General features: G+C 38.4%; 1 protein-coding gene across 1 annotated transcript in view; it reads left to right on the top strand.

Annotated features, from left to right (window-relative positions):
- Nucleotides 1-15,942, top strand: part of MTX2 (metaxin 2) — a 33,039-nt gene that overhangs the window by 3,880 nt on the left and 13,217 nt on the right. The window contains exons 2-3 of the mRNA XM_051788064.1: nucleotides 8,102-8,149; nucleotides 9,115-9,161. Of these exons, the coding sequence (XP_051644024.1) occupies nucleotides 8,102-8,149; nucleotides 9,115-9,161 (95 nt within the window). The remainder of the gene's footprint in view (nucleotides 1-8,101; nucleotides 8,150-9,114; nucleotides 9,162-15,942) is intronic.

Below are 15,942 nucleotides of genomic sequence, written 5' to 3' on the forward strand. Positions count from 1 at the left end.
TTGAATGCCATGTTGGATAAACTTTGGATGCACTGGAGTGTTCTCACTGAAAGCCTTGGAAAAGGAATGAGGAAGACTGTGAGGATATGATTAAGAGAACAGAATAAATGTTTTCAGGTTTTGAAGTAGGGAGTCTGCAGTGTTTCCCAGAGGTGAGGGGTGCTGGTTTGGGCTAACTGTGAGCCCTAAAGCAGCCTCTTCCCCCTTCCTCGTGGTGATGCTTGGCTGGCTGACTGCACCAGTGCTAATTGTTTGCATTTCTACCCTGCAGAGCTCTCCTGCCTAGAGATCTCAGCTCTTCTTACACCTTTGCAAGACTGGTGCTGGTTTGTTTAGGGCTGTGGGCAAGATAGGAAAGAGAGAGTGAAGGGAAGCCTTAATCAAAGGCCAGAGGGGCTGGGGCTGGGTGAGCAGGAACTGTGTGTGTGGGAAGCAGCTTTTGGAGCAGGTATGGGATATTGGGGTCCTGTCTGGTGGGATAGATGTGTTGGATCCTTATTGTTGATGAGAAAGCAAGGAACTCCTTACGGCACTTTGCAGAAGTGGTGGTCAGACTGCCAGCGAATGTCCTTGGGGAGGGAGGAGTTCAGACTACCACAGAGAAGAGGGAATCTCAATCTATGAAAGCTTTCAAAGGACTGATTTAAAATATATGAATATAGATATCATGGCTAAGAAATGTCCCAATCCAGAAAGGCACTTAAGACATTAATGAATTACCTCCACTGTCCTGTTCTTCACAGCTCCTGTGTGTGAAGTTTGACTTCTTGGGTCAGGGGCAAATGACTGGAGTAGCACAAAGCAAAGGGATTGATTTAGAGATCTATAAAAAGCTAATATTAAGAATTACAGAGCTTCTTTGAGGTGGAGCATTTATGCCAAATATCAGAAATAAGTAAAATAGCTCCAGCTTGTCAGGACTTTATAAATAAATCTTTTGAGATCATTTAGCTGGCATGCTCTCTGATTTTCCTGAAGATGTTCCAGATGTTGATTTAGGAACAACCTTTGGATTTGATTTTGTAAAGATGTTTTGGCCTCCTCTCCTGACAGGATCTCCCTCCTGTGGCCTGCCCTAGCAGCGAGAGTGCTGAGCACCCTAGAGGATTGAACCATGGATTGAACACTTTTGAAAGTCAACTCAAAGACAGTAACAGAATTGGACTACTGCTTAAATACATGCAATTAATAGCCTTCTTGGAGGGTGAAGAAGCAGATTGTGTCATGCTAAATGGCTGCTGTGGTAATGTCACATGCTGACTCTCACAGTGGTGCAGCTACAGGAAACTCAAATTTGAGAATTGCAACTGAGATTGAGTCTTTATATTGACTGTCTGTTCAGTCAATAGTTACTGAACAGTCATGGTTTATCTGATTGTAACATCTCTGCAAAGGAGACCAAGGACAGATTTAAGCAAATGATGTAATTATTTGATACATAATTTAATGTATAGTGTTTAACTAGTGTGAAAGTTGCTTTTCATTTGGCAAGGCACTGTGAAACACATTTTGGTCCTCTGTCAGCAGAGCCAGGGAGTTGCTGATGCTTAATTTTTTTCTTGGCCCTTGCGGGATCAGGCCAATATATGACATTGTCAGTGTGGGTGGGTTGAACTGGTGGGTCTTAAGGAAGCTAATTCACAACTTTCTCCTGCTTCCTTTATTGATCACTTTTAATGTATGAGATGTATACTTTTAACTGCTTTGGTTCCAAAGTGGCTGCAGCTTCACTGTATTAGTCAAAATGTACCCCTCCATTTACTTCCTGAGATATAGATATAGAAACACACCAGTTCCTGGCATTTTCTTTTTAAACAATGTTTAGCTACTTTAAATTATGAGTGATTTGTGTTAGAAGAGAATGAAGTGACCAACTGCTTCTTTTTTCATGCATTTTAACATCAAGTGGCTCCTTCCTTCTGCAGTCTGGGGACAGCTTTCCATGTGCTGTTCTTTGGGTTGCTATACCTAGAACATATTGAGCAGCAGGTCCCCCCCATATCAGCAGTCCTAGTAAAGCAAAAAGGGTAACTATTTTCCTGCTGATAGTTAAGATGTTTGCTTCATAATGTTTGAAGACTTGTAAGTAATGTTGTTGGATGTGGATGTTGCCCAGATGTAAGATGAGATTTCTTTTTAGTGTTTACTCTTGTGAGAAAACAGTGTTGAGAATCCTCATTATATTTTAATCAAATTTGTACCTAGGGAGAGGCTGAAGGAATTTATGTGAAAATAATGCATAAGTTAATCTCTCCAGCTGTAATACTGCAATACAGAGATTCAAATTAATGCCAACTATTTTTGCTCGCTTTTTAAAATGGAGGTTATTTTGCCTCTTGGCTATTTTAGCAGGCTTTTAATGCTATGTGAACCAAACTGGTAAATACAGATACTTTAGCTTTCCTCCTTTTTTTATAAGTTTAATATCAAAGTGTTTAAGAAGAGTGTAACAAAAAGGAAATTGATCCATGCAAATGTGGTGATTTTAGAGAAGTAGTCATTATTTTATAGGATCCATAAAACTTCATAACATTTCATGCAATTGCTCTGTCTGAGAAGGTCAAATGTTTCCAGGCCAGGTCCTAGCCTCACCTACACAACAGCACACAGTGAACTGCATGGAAGAGATTGTTAGTCTACTGAGTTACAGAGCAGAAAGAAGATATCAAAGGATAAATTGGTGGCATACTGAGAATTTGGTAAATTTTAGTTTATACGATATTTGGGAAAAAATTGTCTTGATTTACTTCTCACTGTATAATTTCAGTACTTGTTAAATAATCAACATAATGGTAACATTTGGTATTAATTCTTTAGCCTTGATTCTTATTAGGCATAGGCTACTTTCATAACAGAAAATTATTTCTTTCTGCATTGCCTTCCTCCCACCAGAATTCTACGGTATTGCTAAGAGCTGAAAACAGCCTCATTTCAAGTTGAGTGTTTTGCTACAAAAACTTCTTAACTTGTTGATAACTTCATTTCCCGTGCAGAGGCAGCATGCATGATGCCTGGATCTGGAGATCTCTGAATTTTGTCTGTGGCTGATATTAAAGAATGCCCCAGTCTGACAACAAGCTAAATGAATGGCAGACTGGCAGGGCAGATGACAGCTCATACCCTACTGCTGAAAATGGCTATTCATACTAGACCACTGAAATGGCTAAATTGGTGTTTAGCATATTCCACAATTTAAAATGCAAAGTGTTTTGTGGCTTCCCGTTTTCACAGTCAGAGTCTTATTTTTTTTAAGTGACAGGATTAAAGGCATAACTGTAAACCATTTCTTTCATTATGTCTCTTTCATCATTGTGAAGCTGCTTGGGGAAGGTGGATGAAAATGTCTATTTCCCCCATCCATCCAGGCAGCGCTGACACAAGATGAATGGTTTCCCAGTAATTCAGAGTGTAGGAGTTGAAACCAAGTTTTATACACTCATAAATAGACCCTGAACAGCTCAGGCAAGGAATTGGTGGGACTGAGGCACTGTAGAGTGTCTTGGGAATGCGGTGCTTCCTCTTGCTTGGGGGAATGTTGTTGCAGCCTCTCATTCTTTGAATTAAAATTCACCACTGTGCAAGTATAGTATGTCCTATTTTGAGAGCTTTAGTTGGAGCTGAGATGTGTGTAGGCCTCAGGTGAGCTGCTGGTCCCCTATTCGTAGTGGGGTCCAGTGCTCTAAAGCATCTCTTCATACAGCATACGTACATTCTTTTCTCTTACTGTCCCAAAAGTATTTGGGTGGATAAAGTCTTACTGTTGAAATGTCACTCTGAAACATCTGGAAACATTGAAATCAAATTGCTATTTGAATATCTGTCTCTGGCCTTAATGTTGCTCAAGTAAAACATTTCACCACAGAATCTGAAAAATGCACCTAATGCAATACACTTTTAGTGTCAAAGAATTTGATGTGACTGTCATGACTCATTCTGTGTCTTGTAAGTTTTTTTGTAAGAGCAGAAATTATGTATTTTCTGTCATTCTCTGACGTGACAGGTGAGGAGTTAGGAATCTGTTTTAATAGTTACAAACCTGAGTAATTAAAACTCCACTGGGAACATGCAACACACCAGTTCACAGAATTTTTTTCTAAAAGTCTAATTTGACACTTAAGAACCCTGTTATCACCTTGAAATCTGATTTCCTATGCTAAAGTGTTAATAATTAAAACACTTTGACTAACAAACACATTGAGCTTAGTGAAATTTTCATGCATTTTTAGTCATCCACAAAACCAAAGAAGATTTGGTGTAGGTGGTCTGCTTGCTGTTTGACTTTTCCAGTTGTTGGGGTGCTGTATCTGCTGAATTCTCAGCACCTAGGATAACAAGGCTTATGCAGTGTCTATCTCCTTTTAATTTTCACTTCCCTGTAACTTTTGAACTCAAGCTCTTTTCAGCCAAAGTTAACAGGGGCACTGCTCCCAGAGGTGGTTGTTTCCTATAACTGGTGCTATTGTTTTTATCAACAAGTATGATAGAGGAAAAGTAGGGAAAGACAGTAATATGAGGTTTGCTTGTCCTGAACAGCAGGCAATCCACATGAAAGACTAAATATTTGAATTTGTTAACCATGGGAAAAGTTTCAGTAGGGTGGGAAAATGGGAAAACAATTTTTACTGAAGACTACAAGCTTGGGAGACAGACCCATTGAAAACCACACAGTAGTAATTCCTCTGATTATGGAGGCAGAAGGAAGAACCAAATAGTTCCTTATTCTTAAGAAATGTAGAGAAGCTATTCCTGTAAGGCATGCTTCCAGGCAGTTATTTCATCCTGTGAGCAACTAATGATAAAAATGTCTGTTGCGTAGGATCTAACACATAAATGTGGTTCTGTGTTGAAAGCTTCTGAAGCTGAATTGACATCACATTTGTTAATTTTCTCTTTATATACCAAGTGCCACTGTAGCCGTGGTTAGCAGGAAAATGAACATCTACAGACCAGAAGATTATAGTTGCCGAAGGATAAACTGGATTTGACTTCATTAGTGCACAAATGATAAGTTTGTGAGGAGTTATTATAGCATTAATCAACTTGATGGATTGGAAATATGACAGAACTGAAGCAGCGTGTAATATTAGTGCCTATTATTCTACAAATTATGTCTTCACCTACATTCATAAGGCAAGAGTCATTGCCGTACATTAAAGATGTTACACACTTTCTCCTCTTTTGGAGGCATGTGACAACCCTTCAACAATTCCTTCTCTCTTCCCCAGCAGGGCTCTGGTCTCCCTTAGCTGCATGTTTTCACCTTACAACTAATTGAAGGTGTCATGGGAGCTGATAGTTGAAATTTAGCTTGTACCTTATGAGCCTGGACCTCTCATGATGCAGTGTGGATTTAAACTTCTTACTCCATCAGAAAAAAATTATTTCGTACTCTTAAACATCTTGGAAGAAGGAGAACGAGTAGAAATTGGAAGGTATTGAAGTGAATGGGTATTTAATTATTTGATTTTCAGAGGATTGCACAGACTTTGTGTTTGTATCCCTAGTATCACTGAAGATGATGCAATTCTGAATGCATACTGCAGAATTTTTTTTTCTAGGATATGAGTGAATCTTAATGTGAAACTGATTGTTTTAAAATCCAGTCTGTGTAGTGATAGTGAAATCAGCTATCTTTGATCTGTTCTGCATACAAAGAACTGAAGGCTTTGGTTCAAGGCTTGTGAGCATGTGTCTACCTCATCCAAACCTGGTCAGAATTGTGATGACCTCCCTGTGAAGACTGTCAAGTGCCAAGTGCAGGGGGTATTATTCATTCATTTTCTTGGAACGGCTGAAGTTTGGAGTTTGTACTGATGATGAAGGCTGAGATTTTTGTGTGGCTGTTTGTCATTATTTCATTAACTTTTCAAAAGCCATGTTAGTACACAACTAAACTGTGAATGAGTTTAAGCTAGTCTTGTCCTTTCCTTCCCTCAAGTTGGGTGTGTGCTTCTGTGTACTAGGGCCATTAGATAAAGATTTCATATAATGACTAATGAAATTAGGGTCAGCAGATGCAGTTCATGGAAATGTGTCAGTGATAGTAGCTTGGGGAAGTAAGATTCAAGCTGATAAGGGCAAACAAGTTACAAATAACATTCTTCTTGTGTTTCAATTTATAGCATGGATATACCATGCCTTATCAGCAGTTTAGTTTTGGATTCTGTGTGCCAAAAAGCTGTTGTGTCTGTGTGTATATATCTCTCTCTATATTTCCATGGCTGCATATAGCTTAGTGCCAAAATCAGACTGGAATATATATACCTAGCTCTTTTGTTGGAAAATGAAGAGTCTGCTTGATTTTCATGGTCCTGAAATATTTCAGCCATGTACTTGTGTAAAAAATAGACCAGTTCCAGTTTGGGCTAGAATCCAAGAGTTACTTAAAAATCTGACATTTCAGTCAGAAGAGAATCAGGCAAAAAATTTCAGTAGGAATGGGCCCGTGCAGTTGAAGCTCTCTGTACCATTTTGGGCATGTAAAAAGGAAGTTTTCACTGTTTGGCTGGAGCATTTACAAGATTAACGTACCTTCATGACTTAGTTACTTCTGTAAGTATCTCAGAGTCCAGCACTGATAAGTTTGCTAAAATATAGTAATAACATTCTTAATTTCCTCATTCCGTTTGCTCCTGCAAGACTTCAGTGGACTTGAAGAAATGTATGTTAGATAAATTATTTTAAACGGTTAAGGTCGTAGTACGGCAGACACTATCTTAGTCTCTTTTTATTTAAAGATGTAAATGTACTTCCACCTCAAGAATTTTTACTCCAGGGCAAAACTGTAATGGAGGGGCGTAAAACCAATAGCTGCTACAATAAAACATAAAACATTTTTTCATGACACTTAAATGTGATTAGTTGCTTTCTCATGCCCATACAAGTATAGCTCTGATAGGCTCTGTGCCTTAATGTTAGAGGCAGTGACCTTCACAAAACTGTGTACAGTGTTTTAAGCTTTATATTCTATGTGACTTCCATAAAAGTTAATACTTCATGAATATCCAAAAGGAATGATAGTTAAAAATTTTTTTCTTTGAGTTCTAAAGGCAGAAGTGCAAAGAATGACCTTACTGAAGCCAGTGACTTGCTTAAACCACACATAGCTATTTATAGACATTATGGCGTTAAAAAATAATTTACATGATTAGAGCATTAATTTTGCTTCCAAATAACTATTTTGGGTAGAATGCAAGGTTTGAACTGATATTTAAAAATAGATTTTTAATCAGACATTAACAAGGAATGTAATGGAGACAAAACAATGATGAACTCTTACCTTAATGCTACTATTAACAGTAAATTGGTACTGATTATTATTTTTGCCTTCTCATATACTCAAGTGGTGTATGATTGATTACACACAACAGTTCTCAACTGGAAGATGTGATTGTCTTTTATTTCCTTGCCTCATTTTTTTTTAACAACTGCTCAACTGTTTTGAACAACTGATGATGCAGTTTTTTGAATGTATATTGACATTCCCATGTTAGGGTTGATCTGTAGATAACTCAAAGCGATAAGTAGCCCCAGTCACCCTGGTGGGTACATTTCTGAGATGCCCAAGCAGTTGGATTAGTGGGTGTTATGTTGTGTGAGGACATAACTTCAAAAGGCAGAAAGGTTTTCCATTTCCCCAAAGCGTTCTTGACACTTGGTTTGGAGGTTTGTGCCTCTCTCCTCTGTGTCTTGTTCTGTTCTCTCCTATCCAGAGTTCTTTGTTTAGTATCTTAATAAATAGTTGCTCTTGGGAGTGGCCAGAATTAGGATGGGAATGTGCACAAGGATGTCCTTACAGTGGAGGGAAAATAGTTGCTTTAGCTGCTTGAGAATTACAAGGCCGTTCTGTAATGTAGCTTGAACTTCAGCTCTTCTTGTAACATTATATTTTGGGACTTTCTGCTCTGTGATGTCCCTCTGTGAGCAGGAGAGAGAAGTATGGGAGAAGAGAGTGACAGTGGGACATTTTTAGGGCATGTTTAAATCTTACATCAGCATCTTTGCAGTTTAAGTTCCTGCTCTAGGTAACGTTCGTGTTCAGTTAGCATTTGCAAGCACATTGTTGTTTGTCTTGAGTAATTAATGTCTCCTCTCTCCACAGCCGCAGAGCCTTGGCCTGAAAATGCTGCGTTGTATCAGCAACTGAAGGGTGGGTACGCTGGTTTTGGCAATTAATAATTACTTTATTTTTAGAGAACACATTAAATATGCACTAAGATAATTAACTGCAAGGAAGCACAGAAACTGTTAAAAGAGTCCTTTGTGTTGTTTGTCTGGTCAGAGGTTTTAGCTATGTTTGCATCTGCCAATATAAACCAGCTATTCATGGCCTATAAGGTCCTTGGTTTATTATTGACTCATTATATTGGCTGCTGTAGGCAGTGTAAAATGATGTGGTTGCAGGCACAGTTGGCAGATTTACTGCACCAATAGCTGAGGCAGCAGATTTTTGAAGTCTTGTGGTAAAGTGGGCTCTCAGTAAAAAGGAACTGTTAAAATGTATAGGCTAGGATGGTTCAGGCTCCCTTTAGCAGCTCTTCATATATCATCAGATCACATTATGGCCCCCATTTGGGGCTCAGCAGCCTGCTACAGTTGTCAGAAGACTGCAAAGTAATGAAGACTAATAGGTAGCAGCCCTAGTCTTCTAAGCATGGAATTTTTATTGCAGTGAACTTGTCATCTTTCTTTTGTGTGACAGACCTAGACACAGTGTGCAATATTAACTGCAAGCTGCTTTTATAGGTTTCTGAATACTTTTACTTTTTAGCCAGAGGAGGTATGAAGATGCAGTTTTATTTAACTTTGATTAGAAGAAGAGTAATTGGCATAAAAGTCAAGCATTTGGATTTTTAGTTGTGAGCGTTTTTTATTGTGTATTGGTGGTAATATATGATAAGTGCAATTGCATTTGCAGGAGAAAAAAATCCTGTTTTTTTTAATCTTTTTAATATTCATATCACAGATTTTTTAGTCCAGCTGTATAATAATTATATATGTGCTCCTTGTTTTATGTGTCAGAAATGCAACCCAGAGTGGTTTACAGTTACAGGTCAGTAGCTGAATGTGCACTGTTTTTTTTGTAATTGCGTGTTGGTTTTTTTCTTTCAACAGATGAACAAATTTTGCTTTCTGATAATGCATCTTCCCTTGCTGTTCAGGTAAAATGTCATATTTTCTAAACTAAAGATGTTAATTCCATTTTATTTTTTGAAATATTATGTAGCTAAAGTAGCTGTATTTAGCTAAATGGTTAATTTAAGAATTATTTCTACTAAAATCAATGACTTATTTCCTGCATCTGATTTGCTTTACATTGTCATTGGAGTGCCAGAGCCTAAAGGACTTGAGGACTTTTAAAGTCCTACGCATAGTGCTGCTACTTGTACTCCTATTTATGTTGGTCTATGTTTGTACAGTATCTGTTTGTCTACTTACTGTGGGAACTGTGCATGATTCATACCTTTTGTCACTTGTTATGCATGTTTGTCTTGTAACATTTTGCATGATGTTTGCTGCTTATTTAATTCTCAAAGCTAATACTGCCCCAAACTCAAGGCATATTTGCTTCATGCTGTGGCCATCGCATCTCTGTATGTCTCTGATAGGTTTTTTGAATTCATCATGTATACAGACTTGAGATCCAATGTGGTTTTTAGAAATAGTCCATATAATTGACAAACTTGCACCTCTAATTGACTGAATAGCACCTCTGTGGCTGTGAAATCTGTGTAATCTCCATTAACCTGTTAGGTTCAGTAACCCCAAATGTCAAGGGGACGTTTTGGCCATTAGTAGAGAAGGCCTGGCTGTCAGAAGTGGTGGAGAGCAGGATGTCTGTAAGGTTCTTGTTCTTCAAAGCAACTTTGCTGCAGCTTTGCTTAGCAGGGAGTTGCACTGTTCTAATGCTTCTTGCTTTTTGTGTGTGATCTAGCACAGAGAAGCTCCAGCAAACAGTCTTTGACTGCTACCTGAAAAAATCACGTTTCATTTAGCCAAAGTGGGACACTTGGAGGCTGTAACTAACATAAAAGGCTAGGATCATTTGGTCGTGGTAACTACTTCCAGGATCTCTTAACTTTTTTCCTTCCAGTCTGGCAATCAAGGAAATACCTCTAAGAGTAAATTCTATCACAGCAAGAAGATAGCTTTATCCTTTGCTGGAAAGAGGAGTTATCCTTGATACACCTAATAAATGGGACAGTGTTTATTTGTTTGGGCAGTATGTTTTATATTGTGCCTCACAGTAATGCCAGTAAGTTTTTTTTGTTGCTCACTTGATCTCAGTGTTCCTTTTTACTCCAGCAACTGTATTTTCTGTTGTTCTTATGAATTTTCTTACTGTTTAACAATGCGTGTATGTGTGGCTTGTATTTAAAACACAAACCCCCAACCCACCAGCAAAAAATTTCCTTTTCTAATGCATCATTTTGCTATACTGTTTCCAGTCCATTGTTATCCTACACATGTCACTTAGATGATAAATTAACTATAATATATTAAAAAAGCTTGTTTTTCTTCAATATTCTCTAGCTGGACAGCTGATAGTAGCCATGACTATAAATATGACTCTGGTAGATATCTGATCTTAAACTTTATAGAATAATTTTGTATTGGGGAATCATATAAATTTTTAAGAATTTGTGTAATATGGTTGTGACTGTGAAAGAATAACTGTCCCTGGTGTCTCTCATCTTTTTTTAAATGATACTAGGATATACAGTTATGTCTTGTAGCTTAATGATCAGAAAGGTTTAAATATATCTGTGTCTTTTGCATAAGGAAATTGATGACTTCCTGTCTTTCAGAATTTTATTTTGATGAGAGCCTGTTATCTTTTTACTGGATATCTTTTTGCTGGAGTTTTGGGGTTTTTTTGGGGGGGTAGGGGGTGGGAGTTGGAATGTGTGTCTTTTTCTGAAGAAAAATTTGGAATGAGGGATAGGAGGAGAAATAGGAGCTGGTACCTGAGACTTTTTTCCCACTATTGCCATTCCTTTTCCCCCCATTACTGATTTGGGGCACATGAATATCACCAGAGCAGATATGAAAGATAAAAAGCTGGTTGGGGCTTTGAACTTCCACGTGGTGAAAACATATCAGAGGTTTGAGTCTTTCTGGTCGAAAGAATGTGTGGAGTCAGCCACCATCAAATCTTTGAGAAACATGGTTCACAACCAGACTCCAAATGTGCTGCAGCCAGTCTTTCAGATATTTCTTAAAATCTCCTTGTAGCACCTCTTCTTAGCGCTGCTCTGGGATAGGTCTCAGAGGGACATACATGCAGATATCTATATATAAAATAACAACTCAATGCCATAGTAAGTAACTAGTCAGAGTAAAACTTGACTATTTGGAAGTTGCCAACCCTGCAATACGGATGGCACTTCATGTATCTCTTGTCAACAGAGCAGATCAAGTAGACAGCAGAGCAAGCTGCTCTCAGTGTATGTGTAATTAGTGAGGAGTGAGGGTTGCGGGTTGAACACAGGAAGTTGATTGAGTCTTGCTGTTTTAATAACGATTGGACTTATGACTTCTCATTGTGCAGTAAAATCTGGACTCCTAATGTCAGATAGGAGAGGGGAGAACAGTCTTCTGGGAATTGCTAAGTAACGGTGGTGGTGCCTTCAATAGTTAAAAAAACCCTAGACACAAAAATCCCTGTCATCTTATGGAACTTCTATGTTGATTCTGGTAGGGTTGTTTGTTTTATTTTTTGTTTGTTTGCTTTTTAATTCCTGTTCTTCACATTGTTGATTTTGGAAACAGACTAATTTAGCAATTTCTTTGTCTTTTACTGGGTTCAGATACTTTATATTTGCTGAAAGTGCAACATGATTTCTAGTGAACTAGTGCATTATCTCTGGTACATCTTGGTGTTTGCACTCCTTGTTTGTTAACTTGAAGTAGTGTATTATACAGTCCTGTTGAAAATGAAGTCCAGTAGTTCTTAGGCTACAAAATCTTGATATTGAATGAAATTTTATTTTCACTGCAAATGAATTAAAATCAAGGGAAAATACTAATCAGTAATGATTATTCAACTATTGGAAAGAGAATATTTGTACACAGAATGAAAGCTCTGTTCTTGTGAGACATTCAGCACTCTTCCCATCAAAGTTAATGAAAACACACACACCTCCTGGGTAACATGACTCACGGTTAAAACCATTCTCTGTGTATTTATTGTACAGCTTCTGTTATACAGCATCCCTACTTACCAGGCTTCTCATAGTGAAAAAAGCCACCAAAACTAGTGCATGAGTACACAATTATATTTCGATAACAAAACACCTCCACAACTTCAAGGAGGCAAAGATGGAGTTTTAGATGTATTAAAACTGAATTATCATATTTCAGTCTGAAGCAGAGGGCCTGTCTGGGCTCCATCTCCTTATTGATGCCTGGTGCAGGTAAAGCCATGTTGTTTAGTGCCTGGGTGGAAGTAGTGTGGCTGAGTAGGAGGGAGGGGGTTAATACAGCTACACTGTGCCAGGCCTTGCCTCAAATGGCAGCTCAGAGCATCTCTTTGAACTGTTCCAACTTGTCTGGAGGAGGAATGTGCATGTTGAGACTGCCTCTTTTATTACAGGTTCTTCTGAAATCTTTATGCAGGTAGTCTCATAGCCTTGTTCAAAAGGCTGTCTAAAATGTTCAGGATTCTGGAAATTCTCATAGATGTCCTGAGGTTATAGAGCCTGCAGCTCATTATGTTAAGATATGTATTAATGGCTTGTGCAATTGATGTCCTTGTAAGTGGTTTTAATATATTCCAGGGATGTGCTTCTAGAATTGTCTGTTCTTAGTCCTGAATGACAGAAGGATGTTTGGGCAATTGAAAATTGTGTTACACAGACCAATTGCTTATTTACTTCAACAAGTAATCAAATAAATGTGTAAATCACACATGATTAATTGCCCTTGACAGATTTGTGATTTTTTTTTTCTCTGTGTGTGTATGAATTGTGGTTTGGTTTTTCTCTAGACAAAACATTAGCAGAAATTTGAACTTGTTGCTGAGGCTTAAACAAAGGCTTGGTACTGAAATGAAAATCTGCCAATCCCTTTTTTATAAAGAGCATAAAACCTGGAATTCTTCATGGTGAGAAATGCAGTATCAACATAATCAATCTAGCAGCATTGTGTTGTTGCTGAAAACATGCTGAAAACCCAAGATATGCAGGTAGTGTTTGTGAGTGAAACATCTTTCATATAGTTCTAAGATGAAATTACCTTTGAATGAATAGAATCTTCATTTATCTTCAAAACCTCTGTGCTACCAGTGAATCCACTCTTTCCACATTCTACAACAAGAATTACATTATGCCATTAGAGCAGTGCCATGCTGCAGTGTAAAATAGATTGTTTTGGAGAATGAACGTGGCTTTGCTATAAATTACGTTCACAGGTACAGAGGAATTTGTTATTTTGTTTAAAATAGTCACAAATATAATTAAGCTCTTAATTTATGTTAAACTACACATGTGGCCATTACCATAACTGTATTAGGAATTTAATCTGTCACTCAAGGAATGATACTGAACAGTTTTCATTTATAACCTTAGACACACTATTTCAGTTACAGGGTCTGCAGCTGTTTGATATGAAAACTGAATTATTCTGTAGATTTGTTCATGGTTTTTAATTTTAAAATGTGTTCCTGCAATAAAGTAGAGAATAACTCTTTAGTTGTCATCACATACTGTCCTTTGTATGCTCATGAAATAACGTAAAAATGAAAACATAAAATGCCTTTCACTCTTTCATCATAACGTTATTGTGTGAGTGCCTTTAGAAGTGCTGCTGAATAAGATGCTCTCTTATTCATCTTGTTCTTTATTAAATGTTTAGCCATTTGAATGGCTTGTTCTTTATTAAAAAGTAATCATGAATATATCTTCTTCAAATGAAGCCTGGACTGTGCCGTCTGAAAATAGCGTTCCTCATGTGGGGGCATAAGTTGTGAACTATTTGAGTCTTGGCATAAGTAATTTCATTCTTGCCTCTGATCTCAGAAACTGCAATCTGGATATGATTTACGTCAAGTTGTAACTCATTTTTAATGAGTATATGTGTTTGCTTGTATGTGTTTTCTGAGAGGGAACTGGAGGGGAAGAGGAGAGCGTTGTGAAGGAGCTCTGCCAGGGTGATTCACTGCCCGATGTGTGTTTTGTGTCCAGCTGATGGTGTCCAAACAGCCCTTCCTCTGCTGGGCAGGGCAAAGAGGAAGGGAGAGCAAGAGTGAAAATCACAGCTAAAACAATTAACTGTAGGAATAAATACAAAACTCCTCCCTCCCTTCTCTTACTCCTTGCCCCTGTTTTTCGTGCACAGTCACTTTCCATCCTTGTCATCATCGGAAGGCACAATGCCATTGTGCCTTCTTGCATTGTTTCAAGGGCGGCAGCAGCAGCAGCAGCGGAGATGAGAATGTCAATTGTGTGAGAAGAGGAGGAAGGGAAGGGTGGGGTGAGTTGTCCCGTGTCTGGCTGTGGTTTCTGGGCTCTGGGCTTTTGAACTGTGCCAAATCAGCACAAAGGTGATTGCTCTGATTATTTTTTTTAGATAGCTGAAATCCAACATACTACGTACGTTTTGAATTTTAAATTGGGTGGGCTGTAAGAAAAAACAAGCCTTACATTGATTGTGTCCTTTAAGCAATGCTATTGTAAATGTACTCTTTAATTCTGGCAGGAGGTGTCACCTGCCATGATTGAAATGAATGATAGGCATAAGATTGTTGATTAATTTTGTAACAAGTGTCACCTCAAAGCTTCCTATCAGCCCTTTTACATGTGGTTACTGATCCTTTGCTCTCGCAGCTAAAATAGGAACTTGCTTGTTTCACCTGCCTTTGAAAACAGCGCAGCCCATTCTCCTCTCTGTGAGTAGAAGACAGTGCAATACAAACCACCAGACTCTGTGGATCAGTGTGCACTAGGGCAGGAAAGGCACTTGAGAGGCTTATACATACTTTTCCTCAGTTTGTTGTCCCACAGCTCTTTCTTCCTTCGTCTATAACAGTATATATTGGGAGGGCAGGGAAGGACAGGCATAATTCATCTGGTGGCATCTTTTTTCCTCCCTCTTCTCCCTCTCTCATGGATGTGCAGCAACCAACCCTCCACCTTTCTGTCTACAGCAAGGTCTCCCATGAAAAACAAGGTGCACAGGGGCAGTAGCAACTCTGTAGACTCGATGGCTTCAGTCTGGAAGAAGAGAGGTGTCATTGCCAAAAATACATTTCTCCCTTCTCATTCCCAGTGCCAGGAGAGTAGATGATGCTACAGGTAGAGAGGCTGGAAGAGTGTGAGAGAGGAGACTGCTAGCCTGCAGGAAAGAGAGGCAGAGGCATGTGTGGGAGAGAAGCCGACAGACTGTATTAAGCCAAATCTTTATTTTTTAATGCCTTTATCTGTTTTGTACATTAACCTCATCCAAAGAAAGGACACACTTTGTTCCGGAAATAACTTAAAGTGTTTGTGGCAGAGATATTAACTGTGAGTTACTAAACTGGACAGTTTTCCAGGCGTCTGCTTCGGCCATTGGCCAGTGTCAATACTGCACAAGAAATCTAGCCCCAGTTTTTAAAATTATCAAAACGCAGATAATCAGTGGAATATATGGATAAAGAAGGCACTCTTGCTGATGCCAGGGAAATAAACTCAGTTCTTCCCAATCTGAGATTTCATCGTTCTTGTTTTATGCTGCATTAAATAGTATGGACCATGAAATTATTCATTCCTTTTAAAAGCCTGAGCATTTTAGTTTGATGTCCTTCAGTTGTAGTGAATTTTGTATATTTATGCTTGAAGGAAGTTTCCTTTATTTGTGTAAAGTCCATTGGGTAAGCATCTCTTGATCTTCTCTGACACGGGCCAGGGTAAATAAGAGTGTTAATCCCTTCTGTTTGTGAATTGATCGAATTAGTTAACTCTT

The sequence above is a fragment of the Manacus candei genome, unplaced genomic scaffold (assembly GCF_025592945.1).
Source record: "Manacus candei isolate 608988 ecotype Guabito, Panama unplaced genomic scaffold, ASM2559294v1 h1tg000023l, whole genome shotgun sequence".
NCBI lineage: Eukaryota > Metazoa > Chordata > Aves > Passeriformes > Pipridae > Manacus > Manacus candei.